Consider the following 27,086-nt stretch of genomic DNA (forward strand, 5'->3'; position numbering starts at 1 on the left):
GGCAGACTTGCTGGTCTGGAGGACATTCCGGAAGTCCTACAAGTTTATGGCGCGGGGCATATATGCATTATGGCGCGGGAGACGCCAAACAAAGATTTAGGCCTAATGGTCGGTGGAAATATTACAGATGGTTTTCGCGGCAATCTACAAGGACCAGTGGTGAAAAGGCCAATGGCCTGAACTATGGACCACGGCCGCATGGGGCCGTGACCCAGCACTGGTAGAAATTTTGGCAATAGTAACATCAGTCGAGCTATGGGTGGCCCAATTGGAAAATACGAACATCAGATTTCTAACCAAACAGCTGAGAACAGCAAAAGCCCTAAACAGCATGCCCTCTTCTTCTCAGCCAGCACTCGCGCTGTTGCGACGCCTAGCACTACTATGCCTGAAACACAACATCTGGTGCCGGGCTACATGTACGGCGAATGTAGATGAAAGAATTGTTTAACTTTTGTTATCTTCCGATTGGCAGGCATTCAAACTCTCCAGGGAGCAAACGTCGGGCCTACGATGTCCTCCTTCCCTCTGGGACATGGTGGCCAATCACTGATGCCCTTGATCCGCGCTTCAGTGACACCGGCGACTTGGCAGGTTTACGGTAAGGCGTGGGAGGAGTGGTGCTCGCTAACGCAAGGAAGACCAGTCGATAGGTGCGACCGGGCGAGATGCGACGTCTCAGTAGAACTCTTACAACGGCTCGGGCGGAGAGGTGCGTCAGGGACATTAGCGCAACGTCATCTATCGGAAATAGCCTCATTCGTTCAGCTGCTGGGGTGGGTGGACGTAACCAAATAATTTTCATCAAACAAGCCGTTAAAGGCTGGAGAAGGCTTCAACCTAGCCAGGAATGCCGTCGCCCAGTTTCCTTATGGCTACTGCATGACATAATTGCAATATCTTCATCAGTGTGCAAGTCACAATACGAGGCAACGCTGATATCTGCGGCGTACGCAATCGCCTTCTTCGGGGCGCTTCGCGTCAGTGAATTAGTGCCGCAGTCAAAAAACAGCATCAGTAGGCGGTTTAATCAACGAAGACCTCGTCATATGCAGCAAAGCTCTGCGCATTAGAGTACGGAGATCCAAATGCGACCCCACCGGGAAGGGGACATGGGTATTGGGCAAGGCGTCAGACGGCCCTATATGCCCTGTAAAAATAGTTAAACGCTATGCGGTAGTAAGACATTCGGGTAGATTTTTTCTTTCACACACCGACGGGTCCCCTCTTACAAAATATCAATTTCAAGCGATTTTTAGACAGTGCCTAGAGGCAGTCGGCGTGGCTCCGAGAGAATATGGGACACATTCCTTCCGAATAGGGGCGGCTACCGAAGCAGCTAGAGCGGGGGTATCGGAAGTCGAGGTGCAGAGAATGGGCCGCTGGAAATCCGCATGCTTTGCCAGATACATAAGACCAGACCTGCTTTAACACTTTTGTCTCTTACAGGCAGCTTTAAGCCCACAGTTTGGGTAGTGGGGCATTCTTTTGTCTACTGGGCGTACGAAAGAGCCAAACTGCGGCCGGGCGGAACAAATGTTGGCTTCCCGAAGCTGGAAGTCAGCTGGAGAGGCATCAAAGGGCTCCGGTGGCGTCAGATCTTCCTGGAGATGGTCGACATCGCCAAGAGGGCCAAGGGGCCGGTGGTGCTGGTGCTACATGCCGGAGGCAATGATTTGGGCAAACGAAAAGGGGCCGAGCTGTACACAGTAAGATCAACAGATGTCGAACGGTTTGTTGGTTTATTACCGGATATGGTGGTGGTGTGGTCTGAGATAATACCTCGAGCGGTTTGGCACGGAGCCAAGGACGTGAAAGCCATCGAAAACTCAAGAAAAAGGATTAACACAAAGACGTCGAAGTTGGTGAGAGAAAATTATGGCATTGTGGTACGCCACCAAGAGCTAGAAGGGAACAATGTAGCTTCACTAAGACCGGATGGCATCCACCTCACGGACGTCGGGCTCGACATATTTTTGGAGGGTTTACGGGATGGTGTTGAACAGGCTCTAACGAGGTTGTGTGGGGGGTCGGAGTCCTGTGTAGGTAATACACATGATCCTCCATGGCGGTAGGTAGAGGGGGGCAAAGGTTCGTAACCTCTCATCGGCTTGCTGGCCCAGCGGTCGTCGGCTGGGGCCTTCAGCAATGAGTCCGTCGCGAAATGTAATTGCCCTTCTCTACTTTGCAAAATAAACTGTGACCGACCTGTTCAACCCATCCAGGTTTCTTGGTATCTTTTATTACGGAGTGGTGGGACGGGGGAAGGCACGGTTTACGACACACGGGTCTCTGCAGTCTGGTAGGCACGGTACTGTATAAGGAACGTGCCTCTGACTGCGGAGCCCTTAAGGGATAGCTAGAGGGGAAAACTGTGCAGTGCCCAATTCCCCCCTCCCACTACTTTCCCAGGTGATGTCATGATTGGGACGCCCAGCGGACCAACCGGGGAGAGGAGGGAAGTCTGGCCACACCCTCAGGGGTTAAATTCTAGTGCCGGGCCCGGATTCTCCCTCTTTCTCCCCGGCTGGCCCTCGGAAGCTGTTGTCCCACCCTCCCTCCCTTATAAAGGGCTGAATGTACTGTGCTATTATTGTTAAAATGTTTTAAATTATTAAAAAAAAAAAATAAAAAAAAATAAATAAATTTGACGTTCTTTTTATATACGTCACAGCGGTAGGTAGAGGGGGGCAAAGGTTCGTAACCTCTCATCGGCTTGCTGGCCCAGCGGTCGTCGGCTGGGGCCTTCAGCAATGAGTCCGTCACGAAATGTAATTGCCCTTCTCTATTTTGCAAAATAAACTGTGACCGACCTGTTCAACCCATCCAGGTTTCTTGGTATCTTTTATTACGGAGTGGTGGGATGGGGGAAGGCACGGTTTACGACACACGGGTCTCTGCAGTCAAAGCAGGCAGAGTGAGAAGAGGGGGGGGTCGGAATAGCCCGCAGCGTGTCTTGTAAAGCTAGGTAGATACTCAAACATGGCATATTCACATTATCGTGACAAAAGGACTTACATTTTTAACATTTACGGCAGTATTGGAGTTCATGTATTCTTAGTAGCAGTGTACTGTAGGTATACAGTAGTGTACAAAATAATAGCAGTGTGTTCAATAACATGAGCTAATCACTCTCGGGGTACAGGATAATGACACCGACACTTGGGGTACAGGATAATGACACTGACACTGGGGGTACAGGATAATGACACTGACACTGGGGGTACAGGATAATGACACTGACACTCGGGGTACAGGATAATGACACTGACACTGGGGGTACAGGATAATGACACTGACACTGGGGTACAGGATAATGACACTGACACTGGGGTACAGGATAATGACACTGACACTGGGGGTACAGGATAATGACACTGGGGGTACAGGATAATGACACTGACACTGGGGGTACAGGATAATGACACTGACACTGGGGGTACAGGATAATGACACTGGGGGTACAGGATAATGACACTGACACTCGGGGTACAGGACAATGACACTGACACTGGGGGTACAGGATAATGACACTGGGGGTACAGGATAATGACACTGGGGGTACAGGATAATGACACTGACACTCGGGGTACAGGATAATAACACTGACACTGGGGGTACAGGATAATGACACTGACACTCGGGGTACAGGATAATGACACTGACACTGGGAATACAGGATAATGACACTGACACTCGGGGTACAGGATAATGACACTGACACTGGGGGTACAGGATAATGACACTGACACTGGGGGTACAGGATAATGACACTGACACTCGGGGTACAGGATAATGACACTGACACTGGGGGTACAGGATAATGACTGACACTGGGGTACAGGATAATGACACTGACACTAGGGGTACAGGATAATGACACTGACACTCGGGGTACAGGATAATGACACTGACACTGGGGGTACAGGATAATGACACTGACACTGGGGTACAGGATAATGACAATGACACTGGGGGTGCAGGATAATGGCACTGACACTCGGGGTACAGGATAATGACGCTGACACTGGGGGTGCAGGATAATGACACTGACACTGGGGGTACAGGATAATGACACTGACACTGGGGGTACAGGATAATGACGCTGACACTGGGGGTACAGGATAATGACACTGACACTGGGGGTACAGGATAATGACACTGACACTGGGGGTACAGGATAATGACACTGACACTCGGGGTACAGGATAATGATACTGACACTGGGGGTACAGGATAATGACACTGACACTGGGGGTACAGGATAATGACACTGACACTCGGGGTACAGGATAATGACACTGACACTGGGGGTACAGGATAATGACACTGACACTGGGGGTACAGGATAATGACACTGACACTCGGGGTACAGGATAATGACAATGACACTGGGGGTGCAGGATAATGACACTGACACTGGGGGTACAGGATAATGACACTGACACTGGGGGTACAGGATAATGATGCTGACACTGGGGGTACAGGATAATGACACTGACACTGGGGGTACAGGATAATGACACTGACACTGGGGGTACAGGATAATGACACTGACACTCGGGGTACAGGATAATGACACTGACACTGGGGGTACAGGATAATGACACCGACACTGGGGGTACAGGATAATGACACTGACACTGGGGGTACAGGATAATGACACTGACACTGGGGGTACAGGATAATGACACTGACACTGGGGGTACAGGATAATGACACTGACACTCAGGGTACAGGATAATGACACTGACACTGGGGGTACAGGATAATGACACTGACACTGGGGGTACAGGATAATGACACTGACACTGGGGGTACAGGATAATGACACTGACACTCAGGGTACAGGATAATGACACTGACACTGGGGGTACAGGATAATGACACTGACACTGGGGGTACAGGATAGTGACACTGACACTGGGGGTACAGGATAATGACACTGACACTCGGGGTACAGGATAATGACACTGACACTGGGGTACAGGATAATGACACTGACACTGGGGTACAGGATAATGACACTGACACTGGGGGTACAGGATAATGACACTGACACTCGGGGTACAGGATAGTGACACTGACACTGGGGGTACAGGATAATGACACTGACACTCGGGGTACAGGATAATGACACTGACACTGGGGGTACAGGATAATGACGCTGACACTGGGGGTACAGGATAATGACACTGACACTCGGGGTATAGGATAATGACACTGACACTCGGGGTACAGGATAATGACACTGACACTGGGGGTACAGGATAATGACACTGACACTGGGGGTACAGGATAATGACAATGACACTGGGGGTGCAGGATAATGGCACTGACACTCGGGGTACAGGATAATGACACTGACACTGGGGGTACAGGATAATGACACTGACACTGGGGGTACAGGATAATGACACTGACACTTGGGGTACAGGATAATGACACCGACACTTGGGGTACAGGATAATGACACTGACACTGGGGGTACAGGATAATGACAATGACACTGGGGGTACAGGATAATGACACTGACACTGGGGGTACAGGATAATGACACTGACACTGGGGGTACAGGATAATGACACTGACACTGGGGGTACAGGATAATGACACTGACACTCGGGGTACAGGATAATGACACTGACACTCGGGGTACAGGATAATGACACTGACACTCGGGGTACAGGATAATGACACTGACACTCGGGGTACAGGATAATGACACTGACACTGGGGGTACAGGATAATGACGCTGACACTGGGGGTACAGGATAATGACGCTGACACTGGGGGTACAGGATAATGACACTGACACTCGGGGTACAGGATAATGACGCTGACACTGGGGGTACAGGATAATGACACTGACACTGGGGGTACAGGATAATGACACTGACACTCGGGGTACAGAATAATGACACTGGGGGTACAGGATAATGACACTGACACTGGGGGTACAGGATAATGACACTGACACTGGGGTACAGGATAATGACACTGACACTGGGGGTACAGGATAATGACACTGACACTGGGGGTACAGGATAATGACACTGACACTCGGGGTACAGAATAATGACACTGGGGGTACAGGATAATGACACTGACACTGGGGGTACAGGATAATGACACTGAAACTCAGGGTACAGGATAATGACACCGACACTGGGAGTACAGGATAATGACACTGACACTGGGGGTACAGGATAATGACACTGACACTGGGGGTACAGGATAATGACACTGACACTGGGGGTACAGGATAGTGACACTGACACTGGGGGTACAGGATAATGACACTGACACTGGGGGTACAGGATAATGACACTGACACTGGGGTACAGGATAATGACACTGGGGGTACAGGATAATGACACTGACACTCGGGGTACAGGATAATGACACTGACACTCGGGGTACAGGATAATGACACTGACACTCGGGGTACAGGATAATGACACTGACACTGGGGGTACAGGATAATGACACTGACACTGGGGGTACAGGATAATGACACTGACACTGGGGGTACAGGATAATGACGCTGACACTGGGGGTACAGGATAATGACACTGACACTCGGGGTACAGGATAATGACACTGACACTCGGGGTACAGGATAAGGACAATGACACTCGGGGTACAGGATAATGACACTGACACTCGGGGTACAGGATAATGACACTGACACTCGGGGTACAGGATAATGACACTGACACTGGGGGTACAGGATAATGACACTGACACTCGGGGTACAGGATAATGACACTGACACTGGGGGTACAGGATAATGACACTGACACTCGGGGTACAGGATAATGACACTGACACTGGGGTACAGGATAATGACACTGACACTGGGGGTACAGGATAATGACAATGACACTGGGGGTACAGGATAATGACACTGACACTGGGGGTACAGGATAATGACACTGACACTGGGGTACAGGATAATGACACTGACACTGGGGGTACAGGATAATGACACTGACACTGGGGGTACAGGATAATGACACTGACACTGGGGGTACAGGATAATGACACTGACACTGGGGGTACAGGATAATGAGACTGACACTGGGGTACAGGATAATGACACTGACACTCGGGGTACAGGATAATGACGCTGACACTCAGGGTACAGGATAATGACACTGACACTCGGGGTACAGGATAATGACACTGACACTCGGGGTACAGGATAATGAGACTGACACTGGGGTACAGGATAATGACACTGACACTGGGGGTACAGGATAATGACACTGACACTCGGGGTACAGGATAATGACACTGACACTCGGGGTACAGGATAATGAGACTGACACTGGGGGTACAGGATAATGACACTGACACTGGGGGTACAGGATAATGACACTGACACTCGGGGTACAGGATAATGACGCTGACACTCAGGGTACAGGATAATGACACTGACACTCGGGGTACAGGATAATGACACTGACACTGGGGGTACAGGATAATGACACTGACACTCGGGGTACAGGATAATGACACTGACACTGGGGGTACAGGATACTGACACTGGGGGTACAGGATAATGACACTGACACTGGGGGTACAGGATAATGACACTGACACTGGGGTACAGGATAATGACACTGACACTCGGGGTACAGGATAATGACACTGACACTGGGGGTACAGGATAATGACACTGACACTCGGGGTACAGGATAATGACACTGACACTCGGGGTACAGGATAATGACACTGACACTCGGGGTACAGGATAATGACACTGACACTGGGGGTACAGGATAATGACACTGACACTCGGGGTACAGGATAATGACGCTGACACTCAGGGTACAGGATAATGACACTGACACTCGGGGTACAGGATAATGACACTGACACTGGGGGTACAGGATAATGACACTGACACTCGGGGTACAGGATAATGACACTGACACTGGGGGTACAGGATACTGACACTGGGGGTACAGGATAATGACACTGACACTCGGGGTACAGGATAATGACACTGACACTGGGGTACAGGATAATGACACTGACACTCGGGGTACAGGATAATGACACTGACACTGGGGGTACAGGATAATGACACTGACACTCGGGGTACAGGATAATGACACTGACACTCGGGGTACAGGATAATGACACTGACACTCGGGGTTGTCACGATATGGTATGAAATATCATATAAGTTTAGTTCTGTTGCTAGCATGCTGTGGGTTAAAAACCCCCCTTCCCTTTCACTCAGCCAAGAGCTGCCTTGTCAATGTACATGGGGAAGAGAGTTTTATTGACGAAAGGTATTTACGATCAGTATTTCCTGTGGGGGAAAGTGCCCAGCTTTAACTAGATTAGAACCTTCCAGAAAATGAAAGTCTTTTGTTCTGTTTTTGGAAGATATTAGTTAAATCGTTTAAGTTAAGACCACGAAAACATATATTTGTAATCTCCATCGAAGGAGCTACCCATCACTCTAAACATGAGCTTTTAACTCCATCAGGGGAAGAAGTAGGGATTTCTCTGTAAATATACATCCCAAATAGGACATATTTGGTCTCACTAGAATGCCAGCGATAATACGAGATGAATGCTGGTTGTATTACGGCTATGAGATGTTCAGCAGCGGAATTACAAGTCTTAGAAAGATTTAGCTTATACTTAGTCAGAATGCAGAGAGAGGAGGGACTTGGATAGCCAGCCTTTTTGGTGATGTCACCAGGTTAAACTATAACTGTTTTGGCCGGACTCCAGAGTGAGTCTGTTGCTGGAAGAACATGAGGATCTGACCTGAAGAGCTGTACCTCATGCATTGGGATTTTTGGGAGCCCCTCCCACCTAGCATGGTGTTTGCCTGAACTGATATGAACTAAGAACATGTGAGTTATCTTTTCTTCCTTTAATCCCTTTATTTTCATAATTACCTTGTACATATTTGCAATTGTCTCATTTGTAACATCTTTGTAAAATATTTTGATAAACACTGCATAAACTTTATGGGTATATTATTTCATGCCAGTTATTTCTCCATGCTCTAAAAACGTACCCTGTCTCTTGAAGGGAAAGTACGCTACTGTTTTGGGGTTTGCTTCGGACCCGTTTAATCGAGGCTGGTGGCAGTGATACCGTGTACTGTGCAGGCTTTTGGGTTTCACTGTAGCGACTGCGGCTTGATAATTATTGTTCCTGCCTGAGTGGGAGTAGTTATCGCGTCGCTGCAGCGCGCCCAATAGCCAGTACATAGCAGGCAGCCTTTCTGGCGACTAATTACCCTAGGTGCAGTACCTAATCTGACCTGACGGTAAGGGGGGCGCCAGAGAGCTGCAAGGTTCAAGTGGAACTGTAAGCGGGATACACAAATCCCTGCAGTTCATGGTATATTGAAGAGCAGTGGGATACCTAAAATAAGCCCCTGCTGTAACCTAAGAGGTCAATAGCATTGTGTGTGTTCTTTTCATCACATTGAGGCAGTGGAGGGATAACTAGGATAAGCCCCCTGCACATGTGATAGCCGTCTGCTGGTCTAAAGTCACCCCAATCCGTGACATATTGTGGGCAGCGGCTAAGGGATCTTGACAGTCACGGTGTGAATCGTGACATATTGGTGGCAAGGCGGTGGGATATTAGAGCATTAGTGATTTGGTTTGAGCAATCATTCCTCTCACTAAAAACTTGCAGAAAGTTCTTGCGAGAACTCTGCGCAAATAAGTTTGGAGAACGAACTCAGTGTTTATTAGTCTTGAGACAATTGTGTACTGGTGATTATCCCCTCCCTTTTTCTTCGTTTTTCTATCCTATCTTTTATTTGGCAACCATGGCAACGAAAGGAGAAGCCTGGTACACCCAGCAGAAGAAAGACACTCTTGCTGGGATATGCACGTATCATGGCCTGAACCCCCAGAGCATGACCAAGACTCAAATGGTCGCTGCATTGGTGCAATGGGAAGCTGCTCTAGACCACTCACAGAGCCCAGAGGCCGCAGATGCCAGCACCAGCAAACGTGGTGCTGCAGCAGAGGTTCAACCACTGAATACGGGCCCTACTGGCAACCAGGGGGGCGCAGACCTCCGCCTGCAGCTGGCTCTGCAACAATGCTCCACAGATGACCTAGAGAGACGTCTGCAGCTGATCCAGCAATACCAGGAGCAAGCCGAGCGAGAGTCCCAGCGAGAGGCAGAGAGAGCCGAGCGAGAGGCCCAGCGAGCCGAGCGAGAGGCCCAGGCCCAGCGAGCCGAGCGCCAAGCCCAGCGAGAACATGAACTGGAGATGCTCCGGCAGGGGGGGACGCCTTCCACTGCCCAGAGCCGTGAGCCCAGCAGCGCTCAGACACCAAAGCCCCGGCCCGACCACTTTCCTGTTATGGAAAAGGATGGGGACTTGGACACTTTTCTGCGGGCCTTTGAGAAAGCCTGCAGGCAGTACCAGCTGCCTACACAAGAATGGGCACGATACCTGACACCAGGGCTGAGAGGAAAAGCTCTGGAGGCGTTTGCTGCCCTCCCTCAAGAACAAGATGGTGACTATGAGGCCATCAAGCAGGCTCTGATAGCCAAGTACCAGCTTACACCCGAGGTGTACCGTAAAAAGTTTCGGACCCTCCTACGTGGCCCACACGACAGTTACAGTGATGTGGTGCATGGACTGGGGACCCACTTTGACCAGTGGACCCAAGGACTGTCAGTGACCACCTTTGCACAGCTGCGAGACCTGATGATCAAAGACCAGTTCTTCCATCTTTGCCCAACTGAGGTGCGACAGTTCGTGATGGACAGAGAACCCAAAGACGTGACGAAAGCAGCGCAGATTGCCGATGCCTATGAGGCCAACCGTAGATCGGAAGTGCGGAAGCCAGTCACCTCCAGCTGGAGAGGGGGTAAGCCTGCAACCAACGCCAGTACCCCTGCCAGCCAACACACCAGAGGTCCTGTCCCCGTGGCCAACAGCACCAGACCTACCCCCGAACTTCGCCAGTGTTACCACTGCAGGCAGACTGGACACCTCAGTCACCGATGTCCAGCCAAGCAGAAGAACCCCTCATCCCAGGCCCCAGGGCCTAACGCAGCAGTTCTTTTGGTGGGTGGTGTGGCTGGGAGGGGGTGTGATAACGTACAGTCTGTCATTGTGGGAGGTCATGTTGCTACAGGCCTCAAGGACACCGGGGCTGAACGAACCCTCATCCGACCCGAACTGGCGGCCCCTGAAGAAATCATTCCGGGGAAAACCCTAACTGTCACTGGGATTGGGGGCATCAGCTGTCCCTTACCGATGGCTCGGGTTTTTATTGATTGGGGTGCCGGGAGCGGGGTGAAGGAAGTGGGGCTGTCTGATAATTTGCCCACTGATGTTTTGTTGGGGACTGATTTGGGGAGGTTGGTTGCATACTACGTCCCTGACACCCCTCCCCAATCTACTAATAAGGGTAACGTTAACCCTGATGATGATGATGATGATGAGAAATCGCATGTGTTACCTGACCATGCTTTATCTTGTAGTGATGCATCTGTTAACCATTTTTTCCCTAGGATTGATGGTGAAAATGTTGTACCTGTGCCAACTGTATCTGATAATGATGTTTCTGTGAAAGTTGATGTGTCCATAGGTACAGGAGTGTTGTGAATTCTGTTTTTGGGCTCCCTCTGGTGGCTACTTGTGGTACTGGCTGACTTGTGGCTTGGGTTCCTAGTGCACCTGTTTTCATCAGGCAATTGGGAGTTTCCTACTTAGGCTGGCTTCTCAGTTATTCTAGTGCCGGCAATCAATGTTACCAGAGCTCCCCTGTTGCTTGCTACCTGCTCCAAGTCTGCAATTCAGCTAAGTTGAATCTTTGGCATTTGAACGTTTGTTTTTGTCCAGCATGCATTTATGTTTCTTGTGCTGCTGGAAGCTCTAGTGAACTGAAATTGCCACTCCGGTGTCATGAGTTGATAACGGAGCTAAGGTAATTTCAGGATGGCTACTTAGGGTTTTTAGGTAACCGTGAAGTCCTCTTTTGTATTTTTCTGCTATCTAGTTAGAGGGCCTCACTGTGCTGAATCTATATTCATACTGCGTTTGTGTTTTCCTCTTACCTAACCGTCATTATATGTGGGGGGCTACTATGACTTTTGGGGTTTCCCTGGAGGCAAGCCAGGTCTGTGTATTCCTCTGATAGGGGTAGTTAGATCTCCGGCTGGCGCGAGGTGTCTAGAAACAACGTAGGAACACCCCCTGGCTACTATTAGTTGCGTGGTAGGTTCAGCATCGCGGTTACCTTAGTTACCATCTTCCTAGAGCTAGTCCGTTTTTTCCCTGTTCCCTTGCCATTGGGAAACATGACAGTATTGCCGGCCTAAATGTATTGGCTGAAGAAAGAGAGAAAAGAAAAGAAGTTTCTGACACTGTTTTTTTTTTTCTGCTCTGAAACTCTGCTTAGCCATAATTGCAATTTGCTGTTTTTTTTTTTTTTTTCTCTCCTCTTAACCCCTGAATGGCTCAGATCTCAGCTGCTGAAAAATGGATATCCAGGGTTTGGCTTCGGACCTGAATACACTTGCTTCTAGGGTGCAAAATATCCAAGACTATGTTATGCATGCTCCTATATCTGAACCCAAGATCCCTATACCTGAGTTCTTTTCTGGAGATAGATCTTGCTTTTTGAATTTTAAGCACAATCGTAAATTGTATCTTTCTCTGAGATCTCGCTCCGCTGGAGACCCCGCTCAGCAGGTTAAAATTGTTATTTCCTTGTTGCGGGGTGACCCCCAGAATTGGGCATTTGCATTGGCACCAGGGGATCCTGCGTTGCTCAATGTGGATGTGTTTTTTCTGGCACTGGGGTTGCTCTATGAGGAACCTAATTTGGAGATTCAGGCTGAAAAGGCCTTGATAGCCCTCTCTCAAGGGCATGATGAAGCTGAAATATATTGTCAAAAATTTCGAAAGTGGTCAGTGCTTACTCAGTTGAATGAGTGCGCCCTGGCGGCTAATTTCAGAGAAGGTCTCTCTGACGCCGTTAAAGATGTCATGGTGGGGTTTCCTACGCCCACAGGTCTGAATGAGTCTATGACTATGGCTATTCAGATTGATCGGCGTTTACGGGAGCGCAGACCAGTGCACCATTTGGCGGTGTCTTCTGAGCTGGCACCGGAGATTATGCAATGTGATAGAATTCTGTCCAGAAGTGAACGGCAGAATTATAGGCGTAAAAATGGATTGTGCTTCTACTGCGGTGATTCTGCTCATGTTATATCAGCATGCTCTAAACGCACAAAAAAGGCTGATAAGTCTTTTGCAATTGGCACCCTACAGTCTAAGTTTATTTTGTCTGTGACCTTGATCTGTTCATTATCATCTATTACTGTGGATGCCTATGTGGATTCTGGCGCTTCCTTGAGTCTTATGGATTGGTCCTTTGCCAGACAATGTGGGTTTAGCCTAGAGCCATTGGAAGTTCCTATCCCTCTGAAGGGTATCGATTCCACCCCTTTGGCTAGGAATAAGCCACAATTCTGGACACAAGTGACTATGTGTATGACTCCTGATCATCAGGAGGTGATTCGTTTCCTTGTGCTGCATAACTTGCATGATGTCTTAGTGCTTGGACTGCCATGGTTGCAAACTCATAATCCAGTCCTTGACTGGAAAACTATGTCTGTATTAAGCTGGGGATGTCGGGGGGCTCATGGGGGAGCATCTTTGGTTTCTATTGCTTCATCTACTCCTTCTGAAATTCCAGCATTTTTGTCTGATTTCTCTGATGTTTTTGAGGAGCCTAAATTTAGTTCTCTTCCCCCCCACAGGGATTGTGATTGTGCAATAGACTTGATCCCTGGCAGCAAGTTTCACAAGGGTCGCTTGTTCAATCTATCTGTGCCTGAGCATGCTGCTATGCGAGAGTATATTAAGGAGTCCTTGGAAAAGGGACATATTCGTCCATCCTCATCCCCTTTAGGAGCAGGTTTTTTTTTCGTGGGTAAAAAGGATGGCTCCCTGAGGCCCTGCATTGATTATCGCCTGTTGAATAAGATTACAGTCAAATACCAGTATCCTTTGCCACTATTGACTGATTTATTTGCTCGTATTAAAGGGGCAAAGTGGTTCTCTAAGGTTGATCTTCGGGGTGCGTATAATTTGGTGCGGATTAAGCAGGGAGATGAGTGGAAAACTGCATTTAATACGCCCGAGGGCCATTTTGAGTATTTGGTGATGCCTTTTGGCCTTTCTAATGCTCCTTCAGTCTTTCAGTCCTTTATGCACGATATTTTCCGTAAATACCTGGATAAATTTATGATTGTTTATCTGGACGATATTTTGATTTTTTCGGATGACTGGGAGTCGCATGTTCAACAGGTTAGGAAGGTTTTTCAGGTTTTGCGGTCCAATTCTTTGTTTGTAAAGGGTTCAAAGTGTATCTTTGGGGTTCAGAAGATCTCCTTTTTGGGGTATATTTTTTCCCCTTCTTCTGTTGAGATGGATCCTGTCAAGGTTCGGGCCATTTGTGATTGGACGCAGCCTACTTCCCTGAAGAGTCTTCAGAAGTTCTTGGGCTTTGCTAATTTCTATCGTCGATTTATAACTGGGTTTTCAAGTATTGCTAGACCTTTGACTGATTTGACTAAGAAGGGTGCTGATGTTGCCAATTGGTCCTCTGCGGCTGTGGAGGCCTTTCGGGAGCTTAAGCGCCGCTTTGCTTCTGCCCCTGTGTTGCGCCAGCCTGATGTTTCGCTTCCTTTTCAGGTTGAGGTAGATGCTTCCGAGATTGGAGCAGGGGCGGTTTTGTCACAGAAAAGTCCCGATTGCTCAGTGATGAGACCATGTGCATTTTTCTCTCGAAAGTTTTCGCCCGCTGAGCGAAATTATGATGTCGGGAATCGGGAGCTCTTGGCTATGAAGTGGGCATTTGAGGAGTGGCGTCATTGGCTTGAGGGTGCTAGACATCAGGTGGTGGTCTTGACTGATCACAAGAACCTGATTTACCTTGAGTCTGCCAGGCGTCTGAATCCCAGACAGGCGCGCTGGTCGTTGTTTTTCTCCCGGTTTGATTTCGTGGTTTCATACTTGCCGGGCTCAAAAAATGTAAAGGCAGATGCTCTTTCTAGGAGTTTCGAGCCTGACTCCTCTGGTGATTCCGAGCCTACTGGTATCCTTAAGGATGGAGTGATTTTGTCTGCTGTCTCTCCAGACTTGCGACGTGCGTTGCAGGAGTTTCAGACTGATAGGCCTGATCGTTGTCCGTCTGGGAGATTGTTTGTTCCAGATGAGTGGACCAGTAGAGTCATCTCAGAGGTTCATTCTTCTGTGTTGGCAGGCCAACCTGGAATTTTTGGTACCAGAGATTTGGTGGCCAGGTCCTTCTGGTGGCCTTCCCTGTCTCGAGATGTGCGTACCTTCGTGCAGTCTTGTGATGTGTGTGCTCGGGCCAAGCCTTGCTGTTCTCAGGCTAGTGGATTGTTGTTGTCCTTGCCTATTCCAAAGAGGCCGTGGACGCACATCTCTATGGACTTTATCTCGGATCTCCCGGTGTCTCAGAAGATGTCCGTCATTTGGGTGGTGTGTGACCGTTTTTCTAAGATGGTTCATTTGGTACCCTTGCCCAAATTGCCTTCTTCATCGGAGTTGGTTCCCTTATTTTTTCAGAATGTGGTTCGTCTACATGGTATCCCCGAAAACATCGTTTCTGACAGGGGATCTCAATTTGTGTCTAGGTTTTGGCGAGCGTCCTGTGCCAGGATGGGCATTGATTTGTCTTTTTCATCTGCGTTCCATCCTCAGACTAATGGCCAGACGGAGCGAACTAATCAGACCTTGGAGACTTATTTGAGGTGTTTTGTGTCTGCTGATCAGGATGATTGGGTCGCCTTTTTGCCATTGGCCGAGTTTGCCCTCAATAATCGGGCCAGTTCTGCTACTCTGGTTTCTCCTTTCTTTTGCAATTCAGGGTTTCACCCTCGTTTTTCATCTGGCCAGGTGGAGTCTTCGGATTGTCCTGGAGTGGACACTGTGGTGGATAGACTGCACCAGATTTGGAGTCATGTGGTGGACAATTTGAAGTTGTCTCAGGAGAAGACTCAGCAGTTTGCTAATCGTCATCGTCGTGAGGGTCATCGTCTCCGTGTTGGGGACTTGGTGTGGTTGTCTTCTCGTTTTGTCCCTATGAAGGTCTCTTCTCCTAAGTTTAAACCTCGGTTTATAGGTCCGTATAAGATTTTGGAGATTCTTAATCCTGTATCTTTTCGTTTGGACCTACCAGCATCTTTCACCATTCATAATGTCTTCCATCGGTCGTTGTTGCGGAGGTATGAGGTGCCGGTTGTTCCTTCTGTTGAGCCTCCTGCTCCTGTGCTGGTGGAGGGTGAATTGGAGTATGTTGTGGAGAAGATTTTGGACTCTCGCATTTCCAGATGGAGACTTCAATATTTGGTTAAATGGAAGGGATACGGTCAGGAAGATAATTCTTGGGTGACTGCCTCTGATGTTCATGCCTCTGATTTGGTCCGCGCCTTTCATAGGGCGCATCCAGATCGCCCTGGTGGTTCTCATGAGGGTTCGGTGCCCCCTCCTTAGGGGGGGGGGGGTACTGTTGTGAATTCTGTTTTTGGGCTCCCTCTGGTGGCTACTTGTGGTACTGGCTGACTTGTGGCTTGGGTTCCTAGTGCACCTGTTTTCATCAGGCAATTGGGAGTTTCCTACTTAGGCTGGCTTCTCAGTTATTCTAGTGCCGGCAATCAATGTTACCAGAGCTCCCCTGTTGCTTGCTACCTACTCCAAGTCTGCAATTCAGCTAAGTTGAATCTTTGGCATTTGAACGTTTGTTTTTGTCCAGCATGCATTTATGTTTCTTGTGCTGCTGGAAGCTCTAGTGAACTGAAATTGCCACTCCGGTGTCATGAGTTGATAACGGAGCTAAGGTAATTTCAGGATGGCTACTTAGGGTTTTTAGGTAACCATGAAGTCCTCTTTTGTATTTTTCTGCTATCTAGTTAGAGGGCCTCACTGTGCTGAATCTATATTCATACTGCGTTTGTGTTTTCCTCTTACCTAACCGTCATTATATGTGGGGGGCTACTATGACTTTTGGGGTTTCCCTGGAGGCAAGCCAGGTCTGTGTATTCCTCTGATAGGGGTAGTTAGATCTCCGGCTGGCGCGAGGTGTCTAGAAACAACGTAGGAACACCCCCTGGCTACTATTAGTTGCGTGGTAGGTTCAGCATCGCGGTTACCTTAGTTACCATCTTCCTAGAGCTAGTCCGTTTTTTCCCTGTTCCCTTGCCATTGGGAAACATGACACAGGAGTGCTCAGCCACGTCGCTCTGCGGAGTGAGACGGCTGAGGAACCCCTAGCAGGGGCAAGTGTCGGTGCTACCGGAAATGGGGAGATACATGGGAACCGTGAGGAAGGTGATGCCATGCAATTGACCAGTGCCACCGAGGAAGGTAACTGGCCCATAAGTAGCAATGCTCCTGAGGTAACGGGGGTGGATGGGGAGGTAGAGCCCATAGCAGCATCAGCTGATGGGTCTGTGGAAACCCCCGGGGAGACAGCCTACGTAGCTGCTGTCACCCGCAGTCAGAGTGCCCAGAACGCAGATAACTGTCTGCCTCCCGGACCCTCCTCAGTCATCAGTGTGACTGAACCAGAGGTGGACCCAGAGCAGGTCCCAGAGGGTTCCCGTGGGGAAGGGACCCTGACATCGCTTTTGGCTTCCCCTAGCCAGGAGTTTCAGGCCGCTCTGCACACAGATGCGAGCCTAGAGAGTTTGAGACAACTCGCCGGGACGTCATTCTCCGAGACTGATAAGGAGAAGGTGTTCTGGGAAGGAGGAAGGTTGTACCGGGAGACAGTACCCGGAGAATCACAAAAGGAGTGGTTGAGGGAAAGACAGCTGGTCGTCCCGCAGCAATTCCGGGGTGAGTTGTTGCGGATTGCCCATGAGATCCCGCTAGCTGGACACTTGGGGATCAGCAAAACTAAGGCCCGGCTGTCTCAACACTTCTATTGGCCTAAGATGGGGACAGATGTGTCAAACTACTGCCGCTCCTGTGTCACCTGTCAAAGAGTGGGGAAGGCGGGGCCTGCTCTTAAGGCTCCCCTGATCCCTTTGCCAGTGATAGAGGAGCCTTTCCAGAGGATTGCGGTGGACATTGTGGGCCCGCTGGCCGTCTCCAGCAGCTCTGGAAAGCGATTTATTCTTACTGTGGTAGACTACGCTACCCGGTACCCAGAGGCAGTAGCTCTGTCTTCAACTAGGGCAGATAAGGTGGCGGATGCCCTGTTGGCTATCTTTTCACGGGTAGGATTTCCCAGGGAAATGCTTACTGATCGAGGGACCCAATTTATGTCTCACCTAATGGAGGCTCTCTGTAAGAAAATGCAGGTGAAGCACCTGGTATCGAGTGCGTATCACCCACAGACCAATGGCTTGTGTGAACGCATCAATGGTACCCTCAAACAGATGCTACGCATGCTGGTTGAGACACAAGGGCGTGACTGGGAGCGGTACCTCCCACACCTGCTATTCGCTTACCGAGAGGTTCCGCAGGCCTCGACGGGGTTCTCCCCCTTCGAGCTCCTGTACGGCAGGCGAGTCAGGGGACCCCTTGGGTTGGTAAGAGAATCCTGGGAAGAGGAGCCGAACCCTTCTGAAGTGTCCATAGTGGAGTATGTCATGCGCTTCCGTGACAAGATGCAGACCTTGACGCAGTTGGTGCATGACAACATGACGCAGGCTCAGGCTGATCAGAAGCACTGGTACGACCAGAACGCCCGGGAGCGGACCTACCACGTGGGTCAAAAGGTGTGGGTGCTGGTTCCTGTACCAACGGATAAGCTTCAGGCAGCCTGGGAGGGCCCGTACGTCGTCCACCAACAGCTCAACCCGGTCACCTACGTGGTCACGCTTGACCACGCTCGGGGTAGGCGAAAGGCCTTTCACGTCAACATGATGAAGGCTCATCACGAACGTGAACCTTTCGTCCTACCGGTCTGCAGCTTACCCGAAGACAGGGAGGAAGACACCCTCCTGGACATGCTGGCCCAAGCCAAGGCCCGTGGGTCCATTGAGGACGTGGAGGTAAGCGCCTTGCTAGATGAACCACAGCGGTTGCAGTTGCAAACCACACTGGAACCCTTCCGGGTCGTGTTCTCCAATCGGCCTGGAAGGACTGAGTTAGCGGTCCACGAGGTGGACACCAGGAATCGCGCCCCACTACGGCGAACACCCTATCGAATCTCTGACCAGGTGCAGCAGATTATGCGCCAGGAGATCGATGAGATGTTACAGCTGGGGGTGATTCGACGGTCAAAGAGCGCGTGGGCCTCACCTGTAGTTCTCGTGCCAAAGAAGGACCGGACCACCCGGTTCTGCGTGGACTACAGGGGGCTCAACGCCATTACAGCCTCTGACGCGCACCCAATGCCGCGCATCGAGGAGCTGCTTGAGAAGTTAGCTGGCGCAGAATACTGTTATGGTTCTCAATGGCAAGAGAACATAGCCCAGCAAACATAAGAACTAGCTCTTGGAAGGATGGAAACTAAACTGACCATGAACTAAACCTGCCGCACAACTAACAGTAGCCGGGTAGCGTAGCCTGCGTTTTATCCCTAGACGCCCAGCGCCGGCCGGAGGACTAACTAATCCTGGCAGAGGAAAATATAGTCCTGGCTCACCTCTAGAGAAATTTCCCCGAAAGGCAGACAGAGGCCCCCACATATATTGGCGGTGATTTTAGATGAAATAACAAACGTAGTATGAAAATAGGTTTAGCAAAATTGAGGTCCGCTTACTAGATAGCAGGAAAACAGAAAGGACACTTTCATGGTCAGCTGAAAACCCTATCAAAATACCATCCTGAAATTACTTTAAGACTCTAGTATTAACTCATAACATCAGAGTGGCAATTTCAGATCACAAGAGCTTTCCAGACACAGAAACGAAACTACAGCTGTGAACTGGAACAAAATGCAAAAACAAACAAGGACTAAAGTCCAACTTAGCTGGAAGTTGTCTAGCAGCAGGAACATGCACAGAAAGGCTTCTGATTACAATGTTGACCGGCATGGAAGTGACAGAGGAGCAAGGCTAAATAGCGACTCCCACATCCTGATGGGAACAGGTGAACAGAGGGGATGATGCACACCAGTTCAATTCCACCAGTGGCCACCGGGGGAGCCGAAAATCCAATTTCACAACAGTACCCCCCCCTCAAGGAGGGGGCACCGAACCCTCACCAGAACCACCAGGGCGATCAGGATGAGCCCTATGAAAGGCACGGACCAGATCGGAGGCATGAACATCAAAGGCAGTCACCCAAGAATTATCCTCCTGACCGTATCCCTTCCATTTGACCAGATACTGGAGTTTCCGTCTGGAAACACGGGAGTCCAAGATTTTTTCCACAACGTACTCCAACTCGCCCTCAACCAACACCGGAGCAGGAGGCTCAACGGAAGGCACAACCGGTACCTCATACCTGCGCAATAATGACCGATGAAAAACATTATGAATAGAAAAAGATGCAGGGAGGTCCAAACGGAAGGACACAGGGTTAAGAATCTCCAATATCTTGTACGGGCCGATGAACCGAGGCTTAAACTTGGGAGAAGAAACCCTCATAGGGACAAAACGAGAAGACAACCACACCAAGTCCCCAACACAAAGCCGAGGACCAACCCGACGCCGGCGGTTGGCAAAAAGCTGAGTCTTCTCCTGGGACAACTTCAAATTGTCCACTACCTGCCCCCAAATCTGATGCAACCTCTGCACCACAGCATCCACTCCAGGACAATCCGAAGATTCCACCTGACCAGAAGAAAATCGAGGATGAAACCCCGAATTACAGAAAAAGGGAGACACCAAGGTGGCAGAGCTGGCCCGATTATTGAGGGCAAACTCCGCTAAAGGCAAAAAAGCAACCCAATCATCCTGATCTGCAGACACAAAACACCTCAAATATGTCTCCAAGGTCTGATTCGTCCGCTCGGTCTGGCCATTAGTCTGAGGATGGAAAGCAGACGAGAAAGACAAATCTATGCCCATCCTAGCACAGAATGCTCGCCAAAATCTAGACACGAATTGTGTACCTCTGTCAGAAACGATATTCTCCGGAATACCATGCAAACGGACCACATTTTGAAAAAACAGAGGAACCAACTCGGAAGAAGAAGGTAACTTAGGCAGGGGAACCAAATGGACCATCTTAGAGAAACGATCACACACCACCCAAATGACAGACATCTTCTGAGAAACAGGAAGATCCGAAATAAAATCCATCGAGATGTGCGTCCAGGGCCTCTTTGGGATAGGCAAGGGCAACAACAATCCACTAGCCCGAGAACAACAAGGCTTGGCCCGAGCACAAACGTCACAAGACTGCACGAAGCCTCGCACATCTCGAGACAGGGAAGGCCACCAGAAGGACCTTGCCACCAAATCCCTAGTACCAAAGATTCCAGGATGACCTGCCAACGCAGAAGAATGAACCTCAGAAATGACTTTACTGGTCCAATCATCAGGAACAAACAGTCTACCAGGTGGGCAACGATCAGGTCTATCCGCCTGAAACTCCTGCAAGGCCCGCCGCAGGTCTGGAGAAACGGCAGACAATATCACTCCATCCTTAAGGATACCTGTAGGTTCAGAATTACCAGGGGAGTCAGGCTCAAAACTCCTAGAAAGGGCATCCGCCTTAACATTCTTAGAACCCGGCAGGTAGGACACCACAAAATTAAACCGAGAGAAAAACAACGACCAGCCTAGGATTCAGGCGTCTGGCGGACTCAAGATAAATTAGATTTTTGTGGTCAGTCAATACCACCACCTGATGTCTAGCACCCTCAAGCCAATGACGCCACTCCTCAAAAGCCCACTTCATGGCCAAAAGCTCCCGATTCCCAACATCATAATTCCGCTCGGCGGGCGAAAATTTACGCGAGAAAAAAGCACAAGGTCTCATCACGGAGCAATCGGAACTTCTCTGCGACAAAACCGCCCCAGCTCCGATTTCAGAAGCGTCGACCTCAACCTGAAAAGGAAGAGCAACATCAGGCTGACGCAACACAGGGGCGGAAGAAAAGCGGCGCTTAAGCTCCCGAAAGGCCTCCACAGCAGCAGGGGACCAATCAGCAACATCAGCACCCTTCTTAGTCAAATCAGTCAATGGTTTAACAACATCAGAAAAACCAGCAATAAATCGACGATAAAAGTTAGCAAAGCCCAAAAATTTCTGAAGACTCTTAAGAGAAGAGGGTTGCGTCCAATCACAAATAGCCTGAACCTTGACAGGATCCATCTCGATGGAAGAGGGGGAAAAAATATATCCCAAAAAGGAAATCTTTTGAACCCCAAAAACGCACTTAGAACCCTTCACACACAAGGAATTAGACTGCAAAACCTGAAAAACCCTCCTGACCTGCTGGACATGAGAGTCCCAGTCATCCGAAAAAATCAAAATATCATCCAGATACACAATCATAAATTTATCCAAATAATCACGGAAAATGTCATGCATAAAGGACTGAAAGACCGAAGGTGCATTAGAAAGACCAAAAGGCATCACCAAATACTCAAAGTGGCCCTCGGGCGTATTAAATGCGGTTTTCCACTCATCCCCCTGCTTAATTCGCACCAAATTATACGCCCCACGGAGATCTATCTTAGAGAACCACTTGGCCCCCTTTATGCGAGCAAACAAATCAGTCAGCAGTGGCAACGGATATTGATATTTAACCGTGATTTTATTCAAAAGCCGATAATCAATACACGGCCTCAAAGAGCCATCTTTCTTAGCCACAAAGAAAAAACCGGCTCCTAAGGGAGATGACGAAGGACGAATATGTCCCTTTTCCAAGGACTCCTTTATATATTCTCGCATAGCAGCATGTTCAGGCACAGACAGGTTAAATAAACGACCCTTAGGGTATTTACTACCCGGAATCAAATCTATGGCACAATCGCACTCCCGGTGCGGAGGTAATGAACCAAGCTTAGGTTCTTCAAAAACGTCACGATATTCAGTCAAGAATTCAGGAATCTCAGAGGGAATAGATGATGAAATGGAAACCACAGGTACGTCCCCATGCGTCCCCTTACATCCCCAGCTTAATACAGACATAGCTTTCCAGTCAAGGACTGGGTTATGAGATTGCAGCCATGGCAATCCAAGCACCAACACATCATTACAGCACAAGAAAGCGAATAATCTCCTGATGATCCGGATTAATCCGCATAGTTACTTGTGTCCAGTATTGTGGTTTATTGCTAGCCAATGGGGTGGAGTCAATCCCCTTCAGGGGTATAGGAGTTTCAAGAGGCTCCAAATCATACCCACAGCGTTTGGCAAAGGACCAATCCATAAGACTCAAAGCGGCACCAGAGTCGACATAGGCATCCGCGGTAATAGATGATAAAGAACAAATCAGGGTCACAGATAGAATAAACTTAGACTGTAAAGTGCCAATTGAAACAGACTTATCAAGCTTCTTAGTACGCTTAGAGCATGCTGATATAACATGAGTTGAATCACCGCAATAGAAGCACAACCCATTTTTCCGTCTAAAATTCTGCCGTTCACTTCTGGACAGAATTCTATCACATTGCATATTCTCTGGCGTCTTCTCAGTAGACACCGCCAAATGGTGCACAGGTTTGCGCTCCCGCAGACGCCTATCGATCTGGATAGCCATTGTCATGGACTCATTCAGACCCGCAGGCACAGGGAACCCCACCATAACATCCTTAATGGCGTCAGAGAGACCCTCTCTGAAATTCGCCGCCAGGGCGCACTCATTCCACTGAGTAAGCACAGCCCATTTACGAAATTTCTGGCAGTATATTTCAGCTTCGTCTTGCCCCTGAGATAGGGACATCAAGGCCTTTTCCGCCTGAAGTTCTAACTGGGGTTCCTCATAAAGCAACCCCAAGGCCAGAAAAAACGCATCCACATTGAGCAACGCAGGATCCCCTGGAGCCAATGCAAAAGCCCAATCCTGAGGGTCGCCCCGGAGCAAGGAAATCACAATCCTGACCTGCTGAGCAGGATCTCCAGCAGAGCGAGATTTCAGGGACAAAAACAACTTGCAATTATTTTTGAAATTTTGAAAGCAAGATCTATTCCCCGAGAAAAATTCAGGCAAAGGAATTCTAGGTTCAGATATAGGAACCTGAACAACAAAATCTTGTAAATTTTGAACTTTCGTGGTGAGATTATTCAAACCTGCAGCTAAACTCTGAAAATCCATTTTAAACAGGTGAACACAGAGCCATTCCAGGATTAGAAGGAGAGAGAGAGAGGAAGGCTGCAATATAGGCAGACTTGCAAGAGATTCAATTACAAGCACACTCAGAACTGAAGAGAAGAAAAAAAAAAATCTTCAGCAGACTTCTCTTTTCTCTCCTTTCTCTGTCAATTAATTTAACCCTTTTTTTTGGCCGGTCAAACTGTTATGGTTCTCAATGGCAAGAGAACATAGCCCAGCAAACATAAGAACTAGCTCTTGGAAGGATGGAAACTAAACTGACCATGAACTAAACCTGCCGCACAACTAACAGTAGCCGGGTAGCGTAGCCTGCGTTTTATCCCTAGACGCCCAGCGCCGGCCGGAGGACTAACTAATCCTGGCAGAGGAAAATATAGTCCTGGCTCACCTCTAGAGAAATTTCCCCGAAAGGCAGACAGAGGCCCCCACATATATTGGCGGTGATTTTAGATGAAATAACAAACGTAGTATGAAAATAGGTTTAGCAAAATTGAGGTCCGCTTACTAGATAGCAGGAAAACAGAAAGGACACTTTCATGGTCAGCTGAAAACCCTATCAAAATACCATCCTGAAATTACTTTAAGACTCTAGTATTAACTCATAACATCAGAGTGGCAATTTCAGATCACAAGAGCTTTCCAGACACAGAAACGAAACTACAGCTGTGAACTGGAACAAAATGCAAAAACAAACAAGGACTAAAGTCCAACTTAGCTGGAAGTTGTCTAGCAGCAGGAACATGCACAGAAAGGCTTCTGATTACAATGTTGACCGGCATGGAAGTGACAGAGGAGCAAGGCTAAATAGCGACTCCCACATCCTGATGGGAACAGGTGAACAGAGGGGATGATGCACACCAGTTCAATTCCACCAGTGGCCACCGGGGGAGCCGAAAATCCAATTTCACAACAGAATACCTGACAATAATGGATCTGAGTCGCGGATACTGGCAGATTCCCCTGAGCCCCGAGGCGCAGGAGAAGTCCGCCTTTATCACACCCTTTGGACTGTACGAGTCCACGGTCATGCCCTTCGGCATGAAGAATGCCCCTGCCACTTTCCAGCGGATGGTCAATCTCCTGCTTCAGGGACTGGAGAAGTACGCCGTGGCGTACTTAGATGACATTGCCATCTTCAGTCCCTCCTGGGATGAACACCTGCAGCATCTCGAGGAGGTGCTCGGGCGAATTCACCAAGCAGGCCTGACTATCAAGCCGGGAAAGTGCCAGATGGGCATGAGGGAGGTCCACTACCTGGGACACCGGGTAGGCGGAGGCACCCTGAAACCGGAGCCTGACAAAGTGGGCGTGATCGTGAACTGGCCCACTCCCAGGAACAAGAAACAGGTGATGTCCTTCCTGGGCACTGCAGGGTACTATAGGCGCTTCGTGCAGCACTATAGTAGCCTGGCAAAATCTTTGACGGACCTCACCAGGAAGAAGCTACCCCACATCGTCAACTGGACAGATGGCTGTGAGGGGGCCTTCCAGGCGTTGAAGACAGCACTGTGCAACGCCCCTGTGTTGAAAGCAGTCAACAGCAGTCGACCATTCTTGGTACAGACCGACGCCAGCGAGTTTGGCCTTGGTGCTGTGCTCAGCCAGGTGGACTCGGAGGACCAAGAGCACCCCGTGTTGTACCTGAGCCGGAAACTTTTGCCGAGGGAAGTGGCCTACTCCACCATTGAGAAGGAGTGCCTGGCCATAGTCTGGGCCCTGCAGCACTTGCAGCCCTACTTGTACGGTCGCACCTTCACGGTGGTGACCGACCACAACCCTCTGCGCTGGCTAAGCACCATGTGTGGAACCAATGGCAGGTTGCTACGCTGGAGCCTTGCCCTTCAGCAATTTGACTTCACCATTAAACACAAAGCGGGCAAAGAGCATGGGAATGCAGATGGACTCTCCCGCCAGGGTGAACCCACGGAGGTGCGCATGGAGGCATACCGAGAGGTTCTGCCACCGTAGCGCACGCTAAAAGGGGGAGGTGTCACGATATGGTATGAAATATCATATAAGTTTAGTTCTGTTGCTAGCATGCTGTGGGTTAAAAACCCCCCTTCCCTTTCACTCAGCCAAGAGCTGCCTTGTCAATGTACATGGGGAAGAGAGTTTTATTGACGAAAGGTATTTACGATCAGTATTTCCTGTGGGGGAAAGTGCCCAGCTTTAACTAGATTAGAACCTTCCAGAAAATGAAAGTCTTTTGTTCTGTTTTTGGAAGATATTAGTTAAATCGTTTAAGTTAAGACCACGAAAACATATATTTGTAATCTCCATCGAAGGAGCTACCCATCACTCTAAACATGAGCTTTTAACTCCATCAGGGGAAGAAGTAGGGATTTCTCTGTAAATATACATCCCAAATAGGACATATTTGGTCTCACTAGAATGCCAGCGATAATACGAGATGAATGCTGGTTGTATTACGGCTATGAGATGTTCAGCAGCGGAATTACAAGTCTTAGAAAGATTTAGCTTATACTTAGTCAGAATGCAGAGAGAGGAGGGACTTGGATAGCCAGCCTTTTTGGTGATGTCACCAGGTTAAACTATAACTGTTTTGGCCGGACTCCAGAGTGAGTCTGTTGCTGGAAGAACATGAGGATCTGACCTGAAGAGCTGTACCTCATGCATTGGGATTTTTGGGAGCCCCTCCCCCCTAGCATGGTGTTTGCCTGAACTGATATGAACTAAGAACATGTGAGTTATCTTTTCTTCCTTTAATCCCTTTATTTTCATAATTACCTTGTACATATTTGCAATTGTCTCATTTGTAACATCTTTGTAAAATATTTTGATAAACACTGCATAAACTTTATGGGTATATTATTTCATGCCAGTTATTTC

The 27,086-nt window shown here is 49.0% G+C and overlaps 1 protein-coding gene across 1 annotated transcript in view; it reads left to right on the forward strand.

Annotated features, from left to right (window-relative positions):
* Positions 1-255: 255 nt before the first annotated feature.
* The window catches only part of LOC143783335 (uncharacterized), a 35,495-nt gene continuing 8,664 nt past the window's right edge, over positions 256-27,086 (forward strand). The window contains exons 1-3 of the mRNA XM_077271737.1: positions 256-430; positions 476-601; positions 1,450-2,017. Of these exons, the coding sequence (XP_077127852.1) occupies positions 256-430; positions 476-601; positions 1,450-2,017 (869 nt within the window). The remainder of the gene's footprint in view (positions 431-475; positions 602-1,449; positions 2,018-27,086) is intronic.

This window comes from Ranitomeya variabilis, chromosome 6, assembly GCF_051348905.1.
Source record: "Ranitomeya variabilis isolate aRanVar5 chromosome 6, aRanVar5.hap1, whole genome shotgun sequence".
Classification (NCBI taxonomy): Eukaryota; Metazoa; Chordata; class Amphibia; order Anura; family Dendrobatidae; genus Ranitomeya; species Ranitomeya variabilis.